Source organism: Aulonocara stuartgranti (assembly GCF_965226115.1).
Source record: "Aulonocara stuartgranti genome assembly, chromosome: 6".
Taxonomy (NCBI): Eukaryota; Metazoa; Chordata; class Actinopteri; order Cichliformes; family Cichlidae; genus Aulonocara; species Aulonocara stuartgranti.
The window spans coordinates 35,003,247-35,025,951 of NC_138944.1; the positions used below are offsets into that span (position 1 = coordinate 35,003,247).

Consider the following 22,705-nt stretch of genomic DNA (forward strand, 5'->3'; position numbering starts at 1 on the left):
AACTACACCCTCACTACACAGACTGGAGGTTGAGGCCCACGACGAATACCACATGAATCTATAGGTCCCTGCTATTTTTTCACCGTGGTGAGAATGAGGGAGCACTGAGGAGAGACGGGAGGAGAGAAGTGCAACCCTGCAACTTCAAAGACACAGCACAGCAGTATCAAAACTTGGAGATAAGGGTGGGCTCAATTTTCAGGGAGAAACTGAAGCTTCATCTGTCACCAAGTGGATCCGCAGAGGTCTGGAAGAGCTATGCAGAAAAAATATGGATGACTTGGATAAAACAAAGGATATCTTAAAGCTCTGTATGTCAATCCACATTAGGACAGAAACATAGAAGACCAAAAACATGGAGAATGTGAATGGATGTACTAAAGCTGCTGAGTGAATCTTTCTTTGCACAAGCAAAGCAACTTTTATTTTTAAGAGCCACACAGCACTCTATGCTAATATAGGAGAAAGGATTATTTTTTTGCCCTGCTGTGGAGACTGCTCTGGAGGTGTCAGCCAGTTAAGCCTTCTCAAGCACATCTTAGCACAGGAGGGACTTTCTATCAGGGACTTTGAGCACAGTTTGTCCAGCTAAAAGGCAGTGCTGCTCCCCACTGCTCTTAAATGACCCAGCTTGGATCTGCTTAAGTTCTACGCCCAACTGAAAACATCTCTTAAGTCTGGGGTGTTCATATGACTTAAATCTTTGCTGGAGTCTTTATTGATCACGAACTTATTTGGGAATAAGCACTACAAGTTGGAAGGAACTGTGTTGAATGTTTCATTTTAACAGAAATATTTGACTGTAATGTCCACTGGCATCTTCTTTCTGCAGTTCACCTCACACTGTAATGTTTCCACAGAGATGAAACCTTTCCTGTGAGGTAAGAGTCAATAATCTTGTGTAAACTGGCTCCTCAGTTTTGTAGCCTGACCTCTGACCTCTCTGAACTGCACTGAACTGCATGAACTCAAAATGAACTGCACTTTTAATGCCACCTTAACTCCCCAGCTGGGTCTTGGATTGAGCCCAGGGACAGGAGCTGACGAGTCCCAAGGGAGTGGTACTGGTGCTGGAGGTAGTGGTGGCTTGTGGGTGCCATTCCTGCTTGGTACTACACTGATTATCATGTGTGTCGTGGGCATGTCCGGCAACACATACACACTTATTGTTACACGCTCAGCTGCTTTGCGACGCACAGGTTCTATGTACGTTTACATCATTAATTTAGCTCTGGCTGACCTGCTGTACCTCTGCACCATCCCTTTTGTAGTCTGCACCTACTTTGCCCACGACTGGCTGTTTGGTGAGGCCGGATGTCGCATCCTACTGAGTCTCGACCTCCTCACCATGCATGCCAGTGTCTTCATTTTGGGTGTTATGAGCTTGGAACGGTATCGTGCTGTGGCTAAACCCTTCAGTGCACACAAGACCTCGTCCCGCAACCGACGGCTAGTGTCAGGAATTATTTGGGGGTTATCTTTTCTGCTAACGCTTCCCATGATGGTGATGATCCGACTCAGGGAGGGCAAACCCACTGTGGCTGGTTCAGTCAAGAGAATCTGCTATCCAACCTGGACCCCTGAGGCCTTCAAGGCTTATATCATTGCCCTGTTTTTCACCAGTGTTTTAGTCCCTGGATTGGTAATTGTTGGACTGTATGCAGGGCTAGCTAGGCGCTACTGGGTAGCACAGGCTAACTTAGGGGGTAGCAGCCACTCTGCCAGAAGGACACGACTCAAACAAAAAGTCGTATCAATGATCTTTAGCATTGTGGTAGCTTACTGGACTTGCTTCTTGCCTTTTTGGGGATGGCAGTTAGCCAAACTGTTCTCTCCAGAGTCCCTCAAAGCTTTGTCTCCAGCTGCTCATAATTATGTAAATTTCTTTGTCACATGTCTCACGTATGGAAACAGCTGTATAAATCCATTTCTCTACACTCTACTGACTCGGAACTACAAAGATTATTTAGCACAGAAAGGACAGTCATCAGGATCCAGCAGGGCTGATCCCGGGTCAGCTGTGACAACCCCACTGCAGGACTTTTAGTGAATTAGCATTAACTGTTACTTATAGCCTGCGTTCAAGCGATCTTCTTCTGATCAATGTTCCATTTGCCAGAACTGAACTGGGAAAGAGGGCTTTTACTTATGCTGCCCCTTTTACATGGAACATGATGCAAAAAGACTGGAAGATAGCATATCTTATTTCATTAAATGCTTTTAAGTCCAAATTGAGAGAGCCAGAGAAAAATGTTTTTTAAAATGTAATTGTTACTTATAACATGTATGTAACTTTGTAATTTTAACATGTTGTCGCCTCTTGGCCAGGACTCCCTTGAAAAAGAGGTTTTTAATCTCAATGGGACTTTTCCTGGTTAAATAAAGGTTAATAATACTAAACTGTCCAGTCATAATATGTTTTGATTCAGAGAGGCCATTTTTTATTATCTACATTGAGTTGACCCAGCTAAAACCTAACTTCCTCTCCTGTCTTAAAGAGAGAGTTAACTAGTCTTGTTAAGGTTTTGTGGGTTTTGAGAAAGTAGAATTAGCTGAATTAACCAAACTTGACTGAATGCATTTAATAAACTAGACATTTAGCTGAATCAAATGCATTTCAGTCACAATGACAAACATGGTTCTGACTCCATTTACATTTCCTCAGTCTGATGAATCAGGTTAGGACGAATCATCTTATCAACTTTGTTCATTTTGTACCAAATTACATGAGATATCTCAAATGTTAAATAATGAATAAAATTATAAGTGCAGAGAGGCATGGACTAAACTGACTAGAATTCACTGTGTTCATTATCTTTCTATTTGTTATGTTCTGTTGAGCAGATAGACATCTATGATTTACTGATATAGAGGTTGAAATGTGAGTATTTTATCTAAAAAGTATTTGAATTGGCAGTTTAGTACAAAACAGAAAAGTTTTGAAGGCCTTTTTTTTGGACAAAATACTGAACACAAGAAAATGACCAGAAAATGTTCTGCAGTACCTTATCCATTTTAAAAAATCATAAATACTCTTTATATACATTATCCACAGTTTCTGTAATTGATCAAATACAATGTGTAGTTTACAATAATGGAAAAAGTTGGTACCGTATTTTCACATATTTTTACTGTGTAACAATTAAAGTGAAACTGCTGTAAAAACAAAACAATAGAAAAGTGAATGAGAACTGTTTTCATATTTTTGTAATGGCCCAATTTGCCAACAGCTTTACAGACAAATACTTTTCATCTCTATCTATGAAATGTCGTTGCACTGTGCCACATTCCTCAGCCTCCAGACGCTTGTCTTTTGAGTCCTCCTGTAAATTGTCTGTATAAGTGTGTGCTACATCTCCCACCTCACCTCCTTTTCCATGTCGACCTTTATTCTTTTTTTTAACCTATTTCCTCATCACATATTAAAGATAATGACCAATACAATTCTGGGTTTTCTTTTTCTCCCTCTTTTTTAAACTTTGCATAACTTTAAAAAAAGAGGCAAAAATAATAATTCTGCTTTTGAATTACAGACATTGACAAAAATGCGTTGGCATCTTCTTTTAGTGTTTTTAAACACCCACTGCTTTTACTCTTGTACGTTACAATGATATAAAAATTAAACCCTGAAACAGGTCTGAAATATGTTTTAGAACATGTAGGTGTAAATTACATGTGGTGTTTCGTATTTCAGAGGAAGTAAATGAAGAAGACTCTTTTCTTTTAGGGTTTTATTAACAAATCCAGCTTTGCTGAGCTGTCCTCCAACCATAGTAAGGTAAGATGTGCCGGGGCTCCATCTTAAGGCCATTTCCTCTAATTACAACATCAGCAATCTAAAGCAGTTGACATTTCCAGAGTTACTTTTCAGATTTCATATTAGCAGTCAAGCCTAATTTCAGCTATTGAAAAACATGAGAATGTTTTAGCAACAAGCAAAACGTAGAGAGGTGAAGGGTTGGGGCTTAAGAAGAGGTCAGCCTCTACTTCAGCTTGAGGCCGATGATTCTCGCATCACCGCTCACATCGAAGTACTTGTACTTGACATCACCCAGGCGGTTGGGGAAGGTAATCATGCTGCCGTCAGGAAGCTTGATGTAAAATTCCTCGTTGTTGAAGTTGATGTAAAACTGAAGAAGTAAGAAAAAGCAAGAGGGAGAAAAAGAGGTGAATGACATTTATCGTTTGGTTAAAAGGATACCTTTGTTTTTTTGAAGCTTGGGCTCAGACACGGACAGAACCTAAGCTGCTGTGGATGCAGTCAACTGCAAATTTATTTTAGCCATCTATTAAAAAAACAAAAACCCAGGTTATAAATATCAATATCATATCAAGGATCAACTAGGTGACATGAGCACGACTGTGTGTGTCATCCAAGCAGATTTTAAAAATACATGTGGACACAAGTGCTACCCCTCAGCCTCCTTGTAGATACACCTATGGTATACACCTATATCGACCCTTTCTTGAGTTATCGCATTTACAGTCTTGGGTGTCCATGCCGCCTGGCACTCTGGCCGCCTCTGTTTAACAGCGCCAACCATCTCCGGTTGTGTACATGGCTGAAGGCAAGCTAAAACAGTAAGAATCTTCAAATTAAAAAACAAAACAAATCAGATGCTGATATTATATCATTTGCTTCTGACTCTGTCCACAGTATACTGCAGTTAGATGCTTTAACTCCTGCCTCTCCCAAACGTGGCCATGCATGCAGCTATCTACTACAGATGATTCACTGACTATAGATAAGTACTTCAAGCAGATCCCCTTCCAAGAAAGTAAACAGTTCCTTGAATTTCATTGTTACACAACTGTAAGAAAGCTGCAGTTTCGACAGAAAATCCTCCTCCAGAAACATCTGGGGCAATCTTTCTCAACAGCTATTAACTTTTATGGGCCCATAAAGCCTGTCGTGATTACCCGTTGACCTAGCAGCTTACAGCGCAGGCACCAAACCCATTAATTACACCCTGATAGTCAAAGAAATGATAACAGCTTGGAAATGCAGTTCATTTACCCAGGGTGTGCTTTACCTGAATACTCTTTAAATTAAAGTGCAGCAGGTGTGTGTGTGTGTGTGTCTAAGAGTACAATTACATTTTTTAAAGCTATCAGCTATAAAACCTTGCCCATAGAGTGACATGCAAAGATGTTATAAATCAAAGGATCAGCAAATCAAGGCCCTGTCTTAGTTAACGTTATCATCTGACTGATATACACAATTGAGACGTTGTAACTTTTATGAGCTTTCATTTATATTGTGAAATTGGCACTCAGTCCAGTAACACAGATGACTTTGTTCTCTGTCGTCTGGAGAACTGTGTTTTAGCATTTGCATTGATGTTAAACTGGTTATGTCAGTGTGTAAAAGCCTTGCTTCTTAAACCATTCGAACCTCTTCAGAGTGTATTGTGTGTTGGTGACTACATTTTTCAGACGCCACACGTCTTCATACAAACCTTGCATTCTTCTCCACGTCTGAAAGGGAAGTTTGATTCGTGGATCTCGTCACCCCAGCTACCCCCGGATAAAGAGTTGAAGACGATGGTGTTGGAGTCTAACCGGGGATTGAGGTGCATGGCGATGTTCTCACGATCATGACCGATGTTGATGGCAAAACTGCAACAGATGCGGGAAGGAGAGGAGAGGAAGGAACATGAACTCGACTCGCTGCTTCCTGACAGATAACTAAATCGACTTTGCTGTGTGAAATGGACAGGACACTCTCAGCATGAACATCTTAGGAGAAGGTCTCACCTGTCACCACTCTCACCAGGCTTGACACGGACTTTTAACTCCAAGCCCTGCTTGATTGACATATCCTGGATTTTCTGTAAAGGAAAGCGACATAGGAATAGACACATTGAAAGATAAACCAATTCTTGCATTCTTTCAGAGCTTTTTGGTGGGAACTTTAGTTTGCTTCTTAGAAGGAAGACAGGCTGAAATAATGATAATAATAATAATAGGAAGATTTCAGTACTCATGCTCATTCTTGGATGATAAAACTCTTCCTTGTAGAAGTGTGTATAGATCTGGTCTATCAGTTTTATTTATTACATTTTAGGAACTATCTACATGATGGTTTGAGACAGCGGAACTGCCATGAGCAAACTGATGATTAGCGCTTGTCTTATCTTAGCAGTTGATGATCAACCGAGGTAAAACAATGTACCCACGGTTGTAAAATTAACAAAACAGGAAGGTGTCGTATTTGTTCACTGACGTGGTCGCCATAAAAAAAAAAAAAAAACATCCACACAGTGATCTATAGCTCTTCAGACACTAGTCATGTCTAGCATGTCTTTGTACAATATGTGCCCATTAACAATTATACAAACAGAGAAATGAAGTAAGGCTAAATTGATTTTATGTGTTTAAAGATCGATTTCACATGTATACAAATGAGAAACCCAACATGACATTTAAACAATGTTTAACAAAGTCAGTGAACCTGTTCACCTGATCAATAAAGCAATAAACTGTTCTTCTTTTCATCTAATCTTCCTATTTATGTGCTGGGCATCACCTGATGGGCAAACGAGAAGTTCATCATGCTGGACCCTATATTCCAGTCCTCCACCCACAGATTCCTCGGTTTAATCTGCTCACCCATTTCAGATTCATGCTGGTTTATCACTGACTTCACAGGGAATTTGATGGAAGATCATTAAGTCAAGCTATACATTATTAATCCCTCTGTGGGATTTGAATTATTCAGATTATTCAACTGTGACATATGGTAAATCTTAGAATAGGATTTTTCTTCTGTTACCAGGCTGTGACTCGAGAATTATCTCTTATATACTTATAACTGTAAGGTGAGCACAATCAGTTTAAGGGTTACGTATTTTCTTGACTGTTACTTAAAGCCTAAATTTGGTTATAGCCTCAGCAAAATCAAAATCAAAGGGAGATTCTCTATTGTATACAAAACGCATGTTCACAGAATATATGTAGCCATCATCACTTCTATAAAACACGCTCTATTAATATTACTGGTTGATACACAAGCTTTGAGCTTTTTTATTCCTCAGCCTCATTAATATTGAGTCTATGCGTTTGAAATATATGACTATTTGACTACTGTATATGCAACGAGAAAAGTAAACCATGGAACGGCAGAGTATGAGGTTCAGCCACAGAATCAAAGCAAATGGTCACATACATCAGGATAGAATATAATGCCACAACTAAGGTAACAGATGCAGATTATTGTTCACGCAGAGAAAGTCCACGTACCATGGTGATGGTGTTCAGTGGATTGTGCTGAGGTCTGATCTTCAGTGGGTTATGCCTCCAGTGACAAGTCTGCAGGCAGGTGAGCGGTTTATATGGGGCAGGAGGGCTGTAAAAAAAGGGTATGGCAATAACTGCCTGTCACTGAATCCACTTAGTAGTGCTGTGCAGTACTGTGATAAATGCAGCACCAATATTGCTGATACCAGTACCAATAGTTTAAACTCGTAGAGGTAGCTTATGCAGGGGAAAGGAATGTGTCAAGACTCATGAAATTAATCATCATCAATCTGCAAATTCTAAACAGATTTTAATGTTAAATCACTGTGATTTTTACTTTCCACAACAGTTAGTTCATTTAACAAAATGTACCTTATGGGCGAATAGCTGCTAAGAAACCACAACTAAGGAAAAGCAACAAGCAGAAGAGATTTGTTTGGGCTAAGTAACACAAGGAGTGGACATTACACTAGTGGAAATCTGTGCTTTGGTCTGATGAGTTCAAATTTGAGATCTTTGGTCCACCCACTGTGTCTTTGGGTGATGCAGAAAAGGTGAATGGATGGTCGCTACATGCATGGTTCTCACTGTGAAGCACAGAGGAGGAGGTGTGATGGTGTGGTGGTACTTTGCTGGTGCCACTGTTGGAGATTTATTCAAAACTGAAGGCACACTGAACCACCATGGCTACTACAGCGTCCTGCAGCCACATGCCATCCCATCTGGTTCACATTTAGTTGGATCATCATAAAATATTCAACAGGACAATGACCCCAAACACACTTCCAGGCTGTGTAAGGACTATGTGACCAAGAAGGAAAGTGATGGAGTGCTGCACCAGATGGCCTGGCCTTCATAGTCACCAATTGAGATGGGTTTGGAAGAGATGGACCGCAGAGTGAAGGCAAAAGGGCCAACAAGTGTTCAGCATCTCTGGGAACTCCTTCAAGACTGTTGGAAAACCATTTCAGGTGACTCATCGAGCTTATTGAGAGAATGCCAAGAGTGTGCAAAGCAGTAATGAAAGCAAAGGGTGACTATTATGTAAAATTTAAAAAAAAGCAATCAGGATGATTAATAAAGCAGGATTTAGAGACCATACTAACATCATGTTTTTGAAATTAAAAATACTGAAGTTTATGGATCTTATAAAATATAAAACTGCAAAAATTATGTACAAGGCCAGATACAATATGTTACCAGGAAATATACAGAGGATGTTCTATGACAGAGAAGGAGACTATGAATTGAGGGGGAAATTGAATCTAAGGATTCTTAAAGCACGGTCAAAGGTTAAAACCTTTTGTGTCACTATTTATGGGGTAAAACTGTGGAATAGTTTTACTATAGATCTACAGCAATGCTCAGGAATTAGTAAGTTCATGAAAATACTTCGAAAACTGATTTTGGAAGAATATGATACCGATAAAGATGATCACCCATTGTATGTATAAAAATATCAAATTATATCCAAATTATATCAATCACGGTAGCCATGTTTATATAGGTTCTCCTCGTGTATTGTGTGGAGTATGTGATGATGGGAATTAGGTGAATTATGTGGGATCAATAAGATGTTGAGCAGGGGTAGGAATTAATAAGTATGTTCATACTTCTTCCTACTCCTTTTCAGACCAAACATTGTTACATTATGTCAGACGATTTTGTTTTATTTCATTATATATTTTTTGTTTATCTGAACACATACATGTGTGTGCTTATATCTACATATATATTCGTATCTGTAAATGAAAATATATGTAGTGTGTATATATTGTTTTTTTGTTTTATATGTCTGAAACAAATAAAGATACAATACAATACAATACAAAAAAATACAATACAATGTATAACAGTCATTGTCAAACTGTGGTACGGGCTCCCTCTAGTGGTACGTGGGGAGTCTCCAGAAATTATTTTTAAGATGAAATAATACACCATGTTCTGACTAAGGTATTTCTGAAAATTTAAAAGGTACTTTTCTGCTATCACGTCTGACATAAATGAAGACAGACAACTAAACAGCAGTGACGTTTGTAGGGTTACTGAAGTTGGGCTAGCTGGTATATAATGATGTGCTGTGTGGTGGTTCATACGTCGTCACTTAAAGACCGGATATCCCGCCTGCTGTGAATGTTTTAATACAGTACAGTTGTTATTATTATCATCACTTGTCACATCCTGTTTATGACAGTTAAAATAAATAACATTAATATAAGAAATAAAATTATCTGTGTAAACCGTATATGGTGTTAAATAGGCTTAAACTACTGTACTGTCATGGATCGCTGTGTGGCAAGCAGGAGGAGGACCCAAATGCAAAACTCACAGACACGGGGATGAACTCGAGAAACACAGCTTTAATGCTGGCACGGCAGAACACAGGAAATACAAAACTAAACTGGGGAAAGTAAACCAACACTCGCAGGTAGACACAGGAAGATCCACACAACATGAGGGAGAACGCGATACAGCACTGAGGGAGACGCAGACATAAATACACCAAGGGTTAACGAGCGGAGTGGGAGCACATGGGGACAAACAAAATATGACGTTTATAACTCAGCTTATTCTATTACTGAGATGTGGCACATGGAGAAGATCTTACACTCTAATGATACTTTTTTTTCCCGTCAAGAAACACAGAGGACAGTATGTTGTCTGTGATGACAGTGAAGACTCAGTGGCAATGGGTGGGCAACTCCAGGCCTCGAGGGCCGGTCTCCTGCAGGTTTTAGATGTGTCCTTGAGCCAATACTGTAGCATCCCTGGCTGAATGATGGTCTCTTATACTGATGCTTCACAGAGGTTTTATTGGAAATGTTTTTATTGAAACATTCAGTGAAGACACCGTAAGAGCTAGAAACAAATTTCTCCTGCTTACATATAGCATATACATCAAATTTACATCACTCAGTTCATTATATCACCTCACTAACTTACAACTACACATAAAGGTCAAGGTCAAGGTTAACAACATAAACTCTATTAAACGACATTTTGATTGCATGTAACTTATTCCGTTAAAGGAAACATTAACAAACATTGTGCCACTGTCAGCCAGGTACTAATTGGCAAAGTAAACGTACATATTTTTCACTTTAAGGCACACTATTTTACCATATCCTAAAAGAAAGGTTACTAACAGCCCTTTAACGGTTTTGTGCCAGTTTCCTGTTTCAAAATAAAAGCATGGATTTCAAAATAAAACCGAAGTGCCTTTAAAACAAACATAAAAATATTTACCAAATTTAAAGGTCATTTACACTCCCACCAAATCATGAGTGTTTTAGCAAAAGGGAGAACTATAACACGAATGATTTTTAAAAACAAATGACCTTAACCACAAGGCCTTTTACATAACGAAAACAAAGAATTATCCATGCATGAGCCTGCAGGTAATGTCCACAAGTCTTCATACAATAAAGGGTATAGTCGTTGTCTTAGACAGCCTCTAAGAGCAAGATCAGTTTCTGAATGGGCCGTTCAACAATGGATGGCTTGCCAGAACATTGACCCTCCCTTTTCATTTTCTGGTCCCCAAGACGAATCTTAACTTTCCTCACAAGCCCATCTTTATCAGCGACTGTTTCTTCAACTCTGGCTAATCTCCACTCGTTCCGTGGCAGATCATCCATCCTTTCAATGACTATGTCACCAACTTTCAGATTCTTTCTAGAAATATGCCAACGTTGTCTAGTGGCAATATTAGAGAGATACTCTCTTCTCCAGCGGTTCCAGAATTGCTCTGCTAGATACTGGATATGACGCCATCTCTTACGAGCATACATGTCTTCTCTGATGAACGTCCCGGGAGGTGGTAAGGCTCCAGAGGGTTTCATAGTGAGTAGGTGATTAGGAGTCAGCGGTTCTGGACCATTTGGATCATTCAGGTTATCCACAGTGAGTGGACGGCTGTTCACAATAGACATTGCTTCGTAAAACAATGTCCTCAAACAGGCATCATCTAATCTTCCAGGTGAGAGTGAAAGAGTGGACCGAAGTACATTTCTTACTGTTCTGATCTGTCTCTCCCAGACACCTCCAACATGGCTTGAATGGGGAGCATTCATAATGAAGTCGCACTGCCTCTCAGCCAAGAATGCAGTCAGATGATTGACATCCATCTGTTTCAGCGCATTATACATTTCATTCTTAGCTCCAACAAAATTGCTTCCTTGGTCACATCTTATTTGTCGTACTGCTCCTCTTATGGAAACAAAACATCGGAGGCCATTAATGAAGGCATCTGCTGACATATCATTCACCATTTCAATGTGAATTGCTCTACAACAAAGGCATATGAAAAGCAGACCATAACGCTTATTCACCTTACGCCCTTGCTTTGTAAAAAATGGCCCAAAACAGTCCATTCCGCAATAAGTGAAAGGTGGAGATGGATCCACCCGCTCAGATGGCAGGTCTGCCATTCGCTGCTCTTCCACTGATCCCCTGAGTTTCCTGCATTTGACACACTGATGCACATAAGATGCAACAGCTCTGTTCATTCCTGGGATCCAGTATCCATTTGATCTGATCTCGTTGATGGTTATACCCCTTCCTTGGTGTTTAACCTGTTCATGATGATGAGCTATTATCATCCTCGTTATGTGGTGGTCCTTTGGAATGATCATTGGATGTTTCTGAGAGGCAGGGAGAGATGCATTTTTCAGTCTTCCTCCCACCTTGAGGATTCCATCTTTGTCAAGAAAGGCATCCAATCGAAACAGTTTACTCTGCCATGAAAGTTGTAAGCCATTACTAAGTAGCTGGAGCTCATCTCGATACACTCGTCTCTGTAAATCTCTTATAATGATGCGCTGTGCATCCTCTCGCTCCTGAACTGTGCTGTGACTTGTTGACTTGTCACTCTTGGTTCGGCGAAGAAGTCGCGCAACAGCTTCTTTGACCTTACACCATGAAGAAAACTTTGACAAGCGGTCTGAAAGAGTCACTTGTTCTGCAGACTCCAAATTTAGTGCTTGAACCCCATGATAACAGGGTTCATGCTGATCGGCGTTGGCCTAGCCCTGTTTTATCAGAGAAATAAGAGAGCGGAACCGGCTGTTCAAACCCCCACATGGCTGCCCGCTGGATTCGAAGCGCCGGGACGAGGTGCGACCTCTCACAACGAACGTAATATGGTCAACACCTTGGAGACGCTTACTGCTGCTGTGAAGGCTCAAAACAACACCATTGAGCGTATGAGGGGAAACATCAGAGAGAGGCCTGCTCAAAATGACACCCTTGAGCGACAGCTGGAAAACATCGCGGAACGGATCACTGCAGTTGTGAAGTCTCAGAATCAAAAGACTGACAACACCTTGGAACTGAAGTTTGATACCATCATGGGGAGGCGGCTCTCCAACGCGAAGTTGAGGGACCAGTCTCAGAGTGCTAAAATTCGAGCTGCTCACAAAACAGAAATCAACAATATTCAACATTCGGACACCACGGCGCCAGCTGCAGGCCCAAGGCTGGAGCCCACCAAAACAACTCCCTGATAACGACTGTGTGATGACTATTCTTCCCGTCCCATGAAGGCCACCTGGGTTGGCTGGCAGACTGTTTACTTAGCCTGATAGTGCGAAGGACACTGTCTCCGCTGAACTCTGGACACACACACACACACACTTACACTGACAAGCACTCACTCATCCCCCTCCCTTTCCAACGCCTTCGATGCTTGTGCCCTACCGGGGAAGATAGCAGTCAACTGGACCAGCGCAGATGCTGCAGGACCGGATGCGCTGTCTACGCCGGCTCTCTCTTACCCTTTACCCGCCCCTGTTGCTTGTCTCGTGTTTCTATGGTGTATTGATAGTCATGTGCTTTTGTGCTGAGGTGTTTTTTCTGTTATCAAACTGTTCTCCCACCAGGAGCTCAGTCTGAGTGGAGTTTTTTTTCTCCTCCTCTTACCTCATGTAGTGTTTTTTCGTTGTTTTTTCCTATCAGCCTACCTTTCTGACATGTCTCCCCAATGTGATGTTTGTATAAAGTTGGTCAGAAGGTTCCTTTGTGAGTGCGCATGCGCCATTAGCGTGCTGCCTGCTGTAACCCCTAATTTCTCTCGGGATGAATAAAGTATTCTGATTCTGATTCTGATTAACTTCAGGGTCCCCAACTGGGATTTCTGGGATTACCTCTACCTCTGGTGATACCTCTTTCTCCCATAAGAACTTGGGTCCAGTAAACCAGTTCGATGTCAGAAGCTTGCTTGCACTAGAACCTCACGAAGCAAGGTCTGCAGGATTCTTGTCAGTAGAAACATATCGCCACTGCTGAGGAGTTGTACTGAGATGTATTTTCTGAATCCTATTTGATACAAATGTGTGGAAGCGACGTGCCTCGTTGTTAATGTACCCCAGTACAACCTTGGAGTCTGTCCAGAAGTATTCGTCAATCCCTGAAATTCCCAGTTCTTCCTTTAGAGTATTGCTTGCTGCAACTGATACAACAGCAGCAGTCAGTTCTAACCTGGGGATGGTCACAGCTTTGATTGGAGCAACTCTGGACTTTGCCATAATCAGAGCACAATGAACAGTTCCATTTCCATTCACATGTCTCAAATATGAGCACTGGCCATAACCATACGTGCTTGCATCAGAGAAGTGATGTAGCTCTCTCTTTGTGACCTTTCCAAAGTCAGCTGGTACATAGCATCGGGGTATGGTGATTTTATCCAAATTTGCCAGATCACTCTTCCAGGATCTCCAGACTGGTTGCAGTTTACTGATGAGTGGGTCATCCCAACCTGTACCATGCCTACACATTTCTTGAAGAACCCTTTTCCCAGTTAGCAGGAAAGGAGCAATAAGCCCAAGTGGATCATAAAGAGAGGCAACAGTGGATAGTATACCACGCCTGGTTTCTGGTTGGTCTTTCAAATGGGCATGAAACCTGAAACTGTCTGACTCAATGTGCCAGTGGATTCCTAAGGCTCTTTCCAGCGATGAATCACTAAAGGCAAGATAAAGAGCCTTTACTTCAGTGGCACGCTCAGATGGTGCTATACTCTCAAGCACCTTCGCATTGTTACACACAAATTTGTGTAGTCGCAGACCGCCCATAGCACAGAGCCTTTGGGCTTCTTTTGCAAGCTGAATAGCCTCATCTACATCTGCTATGCTTGTGACACCATCATCCACATAGAAGTCCCTCATAATGAATTGGGAGCCCAGAGGAAACAGGCTCTCGTTCTCCTTAGCGAGATGTTTCAACCCATAGTTGGCACATCCCGGTGAAGATGCAGCACCGAAAAGGTGAACTTTCATACGGAATTCCTGTGGCTCCACACTGAAGTTTCCATCCTTCCACCACAGGAAACGTAGGTAGTCTCTATCCGCTTCGCGCACATGAAACTGATGAAACATCCTTTCGATGTCGCACATCAGAGCAACATGGTTCTGTTGAAATCTGATAAGAACACCAGTTAGAGTATTTGTCAAATCTGGGCCCGACAGGAGATGATCATTTAGGCAAGTTCCCTTGTACTTAGCCGAGCAATCAAAAACCACTCTGAGCTTCTCTGGTTTTTTGGAATGATAAACTCCGTGGTGTGGAATATACCATGTTTCACCTTCCTTCTCTTCACAGAGAACTTCTTCAGCATCATTGTTTTTAATTACCTCATTCAAAAACGTTACGTAGTGAGTCTTGTAGTTCTTGTTGTTCAGCAGCTTTCGTTTGAGATGGTTGAGCCGGATGATAGCTAACTGCTTGTTGTTGGGAAGGTAGGGTCTCTCTTTAAAAGGGAGAGGCATCTCATAGTGACCATGGGCGTTCATGTAAATGCTTTCCTTTAGCATATTGAGGAAGAGGATGTCATCTTGAGACACTGTTCTGCTGTCCTTGCTGATGTCCTTAAAGTCAGACTCAAGTACTTTAATGGCATAGGATGGCGTCACTGGAGGAAGCTCTTTGACAGTTACTCTATGGCATATGTTGGCGACAGGAGGAGATTCAAGGTGAGGTGGTGAGCAGCCTATGATGCTCCATCCTAGGTCTGTGCGGACTGCATAAGGTTCATTATCTCTTCCTAGGATGACCTGTCTTGGTGCTAGTGCCTGTGAGCAGTTATAACCTATTAGAAGACCAACTTCACAGTCTAAATGTGGCGGAATATCATCTGCTATTGCTTTGAGATGATTCCAATGCCTCGCCGTTTCACTGGTAGGAATGTGCCTTCGATTCGCTGGTATGCAGTCTTTGGTATAGGCAGGAGGGAGATCAATGTGATTTGTGGAGGTATAGCCATGCACTCTGAGACCCGAGACTCTTTCACTGTGTGTTACTGTGTCCTTTCCGATAATGGTGGTTAGCTTTAGCCTTACAGGATAGGTCTTGGTTGTCAAGCTACGACTAACATCTTCATCAATAAACACAGTGTCCCTCTGGGTGTCAAGCAGAGCATAGACAAGCCTTTCTATTCCTGGGTTGTTGGAAGAGGAAACCCAGACTGGCAAAATCATGGATGTAGTCGTAGATGTGTGCTCAGTCTCTGTATTGAGAGACAATGTCGTAACTGCTTCGTCTGTATTCTGATTAGAGGCTAACACAGCATTCATGTTGGAATATCTGTCGTCATGAAGGCAAGTTGGGTGTCGTCCCTTACAGATTTCACATAAGTGTCTGTGGCGGCAGTCTTTAACATTATGGCCTGGTTTCAGACAACCATAGCAGAGTTTGTTTTCCCTTACATACTTTCTTTTCTCTTCCAGAGGCATTCCTTTAAACTCTGGACAACTATGTAGGCGGTGTTTGTTATCATGACAGAATGTACAAGGGGGCTTTAAGCTTGTCTTGGATGGTACATTCTTCTCATTCTCTGTAAGTGTCTGTGTATGGAGAACAGTAGATTTATTTTTCCTTTCTTTCAGATGATGTTTCTCTGCAGGTAAGTCTGATAAACGTAATGCATGGAGGGAAGTTACTGGGTTACAGGCAATCTCTGCTTCTAATGACATGAAGTTGACAAAGTCCTGAAAGGCTGGAAATTCCTGTCTGTCCTTCATAAACTGGGTCACCTTGCGGTTCCACCTTGAAGCTGCCCACTCAGGTAACTTTTGGACCAGCTTTTGGTTCTCTTCACAGTCATTCAGAATGTCCAGCCCTTTAATATGAGGCATGGCTTGCTGACATGCATGTAGGAAGTCGGCGAATGCTCTGAGTTGTTCTGCATCCTTTGAGTGGATCTTTGGCCAGCTAGCTAGTTTTTCTCTGAAAGCTCTCTGCAAGACGAATGGTTGACCGTACCGTGCTATTAAGGCGATCCCATGCATCCTTATACGCTTCATCATCCTCCCTGTAAAAGACACCATCAAGTGTCTTTCGTGCAGGACCTCCCACATATCTTCTCAAGTAATGCAGTTTGTCAGCTGAACATATGTTCCTTTTATCTATGAGGGATATGAATGAAGATTTCCATTCAATGAACTGGATTGGGTCGCCGGTGAATACAGGTGGCTCTGGCATTGGAAGTCTGTTCATGGCTATGCTGTCTTGTACTGCTTGAGCTAAGTGGGACACATCTGTCTGTGGAGGTGAAGCTGGAAATCTTATGAGATGCTGAACTGGAGCCAGAGACACAGCTTGATGTGGGTGCATATGTTCCTGGTTCCTTAGTTTGCTGTTAGCAGAGCACAAGCTGCCCTCCTGCATTACATCTTGGTTGTAAATTGACAATCTTGCTCGTGCTGCTCTTATATCCTTTTCAGCCCTTAGTCTTTCTAGTTCATGTTTTTGAGCTTCAAGATCCCTTTTCTGTTGCTCTACTAAGAGCTGGATCCTTTCCTTTTGTTTTCCTTCCGCCAATAACAACTCATATTCTGCTTCCTTTGCTGCTAATTCTGCTGCAGCATCTGCTCTTTTTACTGCGACAATGGAGTCTATAGTGTGTTGACTTGGAGGTGAAACTGTGGATCCATATATGGAATGAGCATAGTCTCTGTTAAGGAGCTCACGAAGGCGTTCTTTGACTGCTTCACTATCATAGTCTTCGTCTATGCCTGATATTCTTTCATATGCAATTTTAATAATGTCCTTTGTTACGGCCTCACATGCATCAACACGACGTCTCGTTTCACTGGATGGTGTGAGGTGATCTCTGATTTGTACATAAATGTCCGTAATATCATTCATGCATTTCTCTAAGATATCAATGAGAGCTGCGATTTCACTTTCTGGAATGTCTAGCTTTAGCTGATTTCTTGCCTTACGTGCCTGGATCTTCCATTGATCATAAAGGTGCATGAGCCGCTTCTCCCTTTTGTATGCCTCCTCTCTCTGAAATGTAAGCATCTTCTCCGTGGGATTTCTTGGGCGATCAGATCTGCGAAGTTCCTCATCCTTGCTTGCTTGACAGATGTCTTTTATTTGATCTGAGCCTTCTGCTTCTGCAGTTAATATCTGAGATGCTTCCATTTTGAGCGAGTGTCACATTTAGACCATCACAATGAATCCCTCTTCTTTCATCATAGACTTTGGCAGTCAGGTGAAACTCGTGAGGCTGAAGCTCTTACTGTAGCATCCCTGGCTGAATGATGGTCTCTTATACTGATGCTTCACAGAGGTTTTATTGGAAATGTTTTTATTGAAACATTCAGTGAAGACACCGTAAGAGCTAGGAGCAAAACAAAACCAGCAATATTAATACCATAAGATCAAAGGAAACAAATTTCTCCTGCTCACATATAGCATATACATCAAATTTACATCACTCAATTCATTATATCACCTCACTAACTTACAACTACACATAAAGGTCAAGGTCAAGGTTAACAACATAAACTCTATTAAACGACATTTTGATTGCATGTAACTTATTCCGTTAAAGGAAACATTAACAAACCTTGTGCCACTGTCAGCCAGGTACTAATTGGCAAAGTAAACGTACATATTTTTCACTTTAAGGCACACTATTTTACCATATCCTAAAAGAAAGGTTACTAACAGCCCTTTAACGGTTTTGTGCCAGTTTCCTGTTTCAAAATAAAAGCACGGATTTCAAAATAAAACCGAAGTGCCTTTCAAACAAACGTAAAAATATTTACCAAATTTAAAGGTCATTTACAAATACAGCTACAGATTCAAATGGCTAAATCACCTCCTCAACATTTCTTGTAGTTCTCCAGATGCCTTTTAATGAACATTGACTGTACAAATATAGATGTATTTATTAGTTGTTAATTATCTCACAAGTCGTTGTTGCTCCTTTTAGCCACCACACGAACAAGTTCTTTGTTTACAGATGAGTTATTCCAGGTTCGCCATCAGGATCGCTCAGCGTCTTCATTGTGAGAACTAATTAAAATAAAGGCAATTGCATTTAGAAACATCACCATAAAAATATAATGCCACTTTAGCTTTATATAACAAACCATCATGTGGCATGGTTTGCAATTACACTATTATCAAAATAAACCCAGCCAATAAAAGTGTAGAACCATAAATACCTGTTTATCAGGGTTTCATTGAAAACTCAAATTAACAGAGACACATTAAACGCACCTCACTGCCTGCCATAGCCAAGCGGGCAAGCATTTCATTGCATGGTGTTCTCTGTGTGATTGTGTATGTGACAAATAAAATAAAAACAGCTAGCCAAGCTTGCTAACAGCTATGCCAAAATCTATTTTGAAATCCTGTCAGGCTGAGTTAGCAAATCAACAGATATTTATGTAGCGAAAACGCCTTTTGTTATTTCTATCTTTTTATTTGTATAAATGCATTTGAACTCTTTTATTTTGAAAAATATTTATTTTGAAAAGAGGAAGTATGATCCTTTCTCTAACTTACCTTTAACATAACTATAACAGCATAAATCGAATTAAATCGGGACTTGATGAGACCGTCTGAGTATCACTAGAAATATTATAAACAGTCGTCTCGTACCAGTTTGCTATCGGTAAACACCGAGAGCATTCACTGTTAGCATAGCACATCCATGTTAGTAGTGTATAAACGATAGTTTATACACGCCGACAGCATTCACTGTTATAGCACATCCATGTTAGCAGTGTATAAACGATAGTTCATACACGCCGACAGCATTCACTGTTATAGCACATCCATGTTAGCAGTGTATAAACGATAGTTTATACACTGCTAACATGGATGTGCTATGCTATCAGTAAACACCGACAGCATTCACTGTTAGCATAGCACATCCATGTTAGCAGTGTATAAATGGATGGTTTAGCATATATTAGCACAGGTATCAATAAACACTTTTACTAACCTCAGGCAGATGGACAGGCGCTCTGCAGGTGGGATTGAGCGCCTGTAATTGGTGTCTAGGCGGGCGATTCTGGGACCAACGCGGGAAAGCAGGTCCTCAAACTGGCCGAGTGACAGACGATGATATTGCTGGAATCTGCCGTCATCCAGGCGCAGCTCCTGGAGCAAATGGTGAAACTCACCAAACTGCTCACGCGTCTGGAGGACCTGATGGACCCAGGTACGGCGAGGACGTCTTTTACGCCGCTGCTCTGCTCTCCACAGTACATAGAGAAGGGAGACTCTCTCTTCAAGCGCTAGCTCGACAGCTGCCATCTTGCAAAGATACCGGTCTGGCACAACTCCCTCCCACATTCCTCCCACATTTCCGGTTCACGCGTGTCAAAATATCATATTTTGACCCGCGATGGATTTTTCTTGGACACGCGTTGAGACGCGAATGTACACGCGTCAAATTAGGGGCGTTTGGGGCGTTTTATTCGCATCCATCGCGTTCGGTGTGAACACACCGTTAGAAGCAGTCCCGCCTTCCAATCATCGGATGACCATCACGCATTACTGGGTCTTTCACACTTTGAAAGTAATTGAGACAAGCGACAGGTGGTCCGTGCTGAACTGTCAGTCGCTTTGGTGAGTTTTAATACAGAAAAAAGGTGTTATAAACAAGTGTTTGCACTGTCCGAAAGCTGACTTGAAAACTTTAATGTTTTAAGTTAACGGGAACATGAGCTAGAAAGGCCACGTGGCTGTGTTCGTGCTGATACCCCATCTTGGTGAGTTGGGACCACGTGCTTGCTAAAGAAGTATGCTAGTCTCTTGCTAAAATTAGCATTTTGCTAACGATAATTTTTTGTGTTTAAAAGCAATAGAAATGATTTTTGTGTTAGAATCTGTTTTTACCAGATTTGAATTTTGGTTCACAAGGATGTAACGAAGCAACTTTGTTCTTTATATACTATTTGTGGTGAAATGTAATGTTTGTTTGATGTAAACTTTATATTTTGGTGGTTTACTGTGTGAAAGTTGCAGTAAATTCTATGTGATCATACACAGTAGCGGTTTTTGATACGGGCGACCAGTGTTGGTCCAGTTACTTGAAAAAAGTAATCAGTAACTAATTACTGATTACTTCCCCAAAAAAGTAATCCAGTTACTTTACTGATTACTTATTTTCAAAAGTAATTAGTTACTTAGTTACTTTTTAAAAACACAATTTACAACCTGACTAGGTGATAAAGCGATAGATCTTTCAGCCCAATTCTACTTTTTCTGCATAATCCATCATACAATTTTATATTATATATATATATATTTATGTATATATTATTTATATTTATATATATAAAACATACATTTTCCTACACCAGAGGTACACTGCAACTGTGAGAGACAGAATGTGAAAAAAAAATCCATGAATTCACATGGTAGGATTTGTAAAGAATTTATTCATAAATTAGGGTGGAAAATAAGTTTTTGGTCACCTCAAACAAGGAAAATCTCTGGCTCACACAGACCTGTAACGTCTTCTGTAAGAAGCTTTTCTGTCCCCCACTCGTTACCTGTATGAATGGCACCTGTTTGAACTCATCATCTGTATAAAAGACACCTGTCCACAGCCTCAAACAGTCAGACTCCAAACTCCGCCATGGCCAAGACCAAAGAGCTTTCGAAGGACACCAGGAAAAGTATTGTAGACCTGCACCAGACTGGGAAGAGTGAATCTACAATAGGCAAGCAGCTTGGTGTGAAAAAATCAACTATGGGAGCAATCATCAGAAAATGGAAGACATACAAGACCACTGATAATCTCCCTCGATCTGGGGCTCCACGCAAGATCTCATCCCGTGGGGTCAAAATGATCATGAGAACGGTGAGCAAAGATCCCAGAACCACACGGGGGGACATGGTGAATGACCTGCAGAGAGCTGGGACCAAAGTAACAAAGGTCACCATTAGGGCTGAACGATTATGGAAAATAATCTAATTGCGATTTTTTGCCCCAATATTGCGATTGCGATGCGATATGCGATTATTTTTTAAGGTCTTTGTCTTCTGTATTATTAAACAAAGACAAGCAATACATCATATAGTATGGCCAATACTATATTACATTAATTTTAAACTGTTCTTTCCTGGAAGACAGACCTCTGTTATGATGACATGAGGTGATGCATGAATTGATGACTGACATTTTTATTTAACTTCTTCAATCACAACAGTATATTTGAACATACACAATAGTTTATTTTTAGCTTACAAACATCTGAGCATAAAGTGCTGACAAGGAACCCTGGTGTAAACATTAAAATGAAAGTCAGTACAATGTGCAGATTGCAGAAATATACATAAAAAAAATCAGTGGCTTTACCACACTCAGTTTTTCGACATCTGTGAACTACTAGACAGTCATTCAATTAAAAAATAATATTAAATAAATAAAACTAATAAATAAAAAATACACACATCTTACTGATCTCTGCAGTCAGTAACATTACACATAAAGTGCAAACATAATAGCAATTGTATAAACACACACACAAACACGCCTTTAAAATTTAAAGGCGTGAAATTGGACGGTCTAGCCTTCTGATTAGCGTCACCGCTGTCTCGGTGGAGTTTAATAAACTCGGCCGTCTGCTTCTTGCTATCTAAAATATAACCAGACACTGGTGTAAATTCTCGACTGTCTCATACTTCTGTTTAATAAGTTTTCTGTTTGACGTTTAGTCAGCTGTGTGAAAACCAAGGAGGAACCCACCCGGGGGATTAATAAAGTTTTATTTTATCTAATCTAATAACTTTAATCTCAGCCAAACCGATTTACTCACAAACAAACAAAACACTGAAAAAAGCCCAACAATAACATTTTTAGGTTGTCTATGTTACGGGTCCCAAGGATGAAGACCACGATGACAATATGTTACCTGTAAAAGCAGGTGAAGAGCGGAGTAAGGAAGACACGATGCGTCTCTGCTTTCCTCCAGAACGTGTCTGAGTCTGATTTATTTCACACAAATAAATGCTATAAAACACTAAACATGAGCTTTCAATATACTGTTCAGCTGGTTCCTCATTCACATCAATTACCTTTACTTATTTCACAACATCAGTGAAATATACTCTTTTTAACTGGTTCAGTTTCTTAAGTTCACACTTCTTTCCATAACAACTACATTCTTTTATCATATCAATAAACACATCACATTGTCTTCTGCAGTGTCTTACTGGC

General features: G+C 40.8%; 2 protein-coding genes and 1 long non-coding RNA gene across 4 annotated transcripts in view; 1 reads left to right on the forward strand and 2 right to left on the reverse strand.

Annotated features, from left to right (window-relative positions):
• LOC309708150 overlaps positions 1-22,705 on the reverse strand; it is a 431,095-nt gene that overhangs the window by 203,621 nt on the left and 204,769 nt on the right. The window lies entirely within an intron of this gene.
• uts2r4 (urotensin-2 receptor 4) lies at positions 914-2,047 on the forward strand (the record flags this gene model as incomplete). The annotated part of the gene is made up of 1 exon (XM_082537890.1): positions 914-2,047. Exon 1 carries the CDS (start codon positions 974-976, stop codon positions 2,045-2,047), a length of 1,074 nt encoding a protein of 357 aa, XP_082394016.1. The 5' UTR covers positions 914-973.
• Positions 3,729-7,297, reverse strand: lgals2b (lectin, galactoside-binding, soluble, 2b). The gene is made up of 4 exons (XM_082536667.1): positions 7,243-7,297; positions 5,758-5,831; positions 5,460-5,619; positions 3,729-4,130 (listed from the first exon to the last, which is right to left on the reverse strand). The coding sequence occupies exons 1-4, from the start codon at positions 7,243-7,245 to the stop codon at positions 3,984-3,986; spliced, it is 384 nt and encodes a 127-aa protein (XP_082392793.1). The 5' UTR covers positions 7,246-7,297; the 3' UTR covers positions 3,729-3,983.

Bases quoted from the DNA above. Each gene is read 5' to 3' on its own strand.
- lgals2b (XM_082536667.1), bottom strand. The intron at 5,620-5,757 runs GTGAGACCTTCT...CATCTGTTGCAG, and splicing joins CCTGGTGAGAGTGGTGACAG to TTTTGCCATCAACATCGGTC. The intron at 4,131-5,459 runs GTTTGTATGAAG...TTACTTCTTCAG, and splicing joins GACGTGGAGAAGAATGCAAG to TTTTACATCAACTTCAACAA.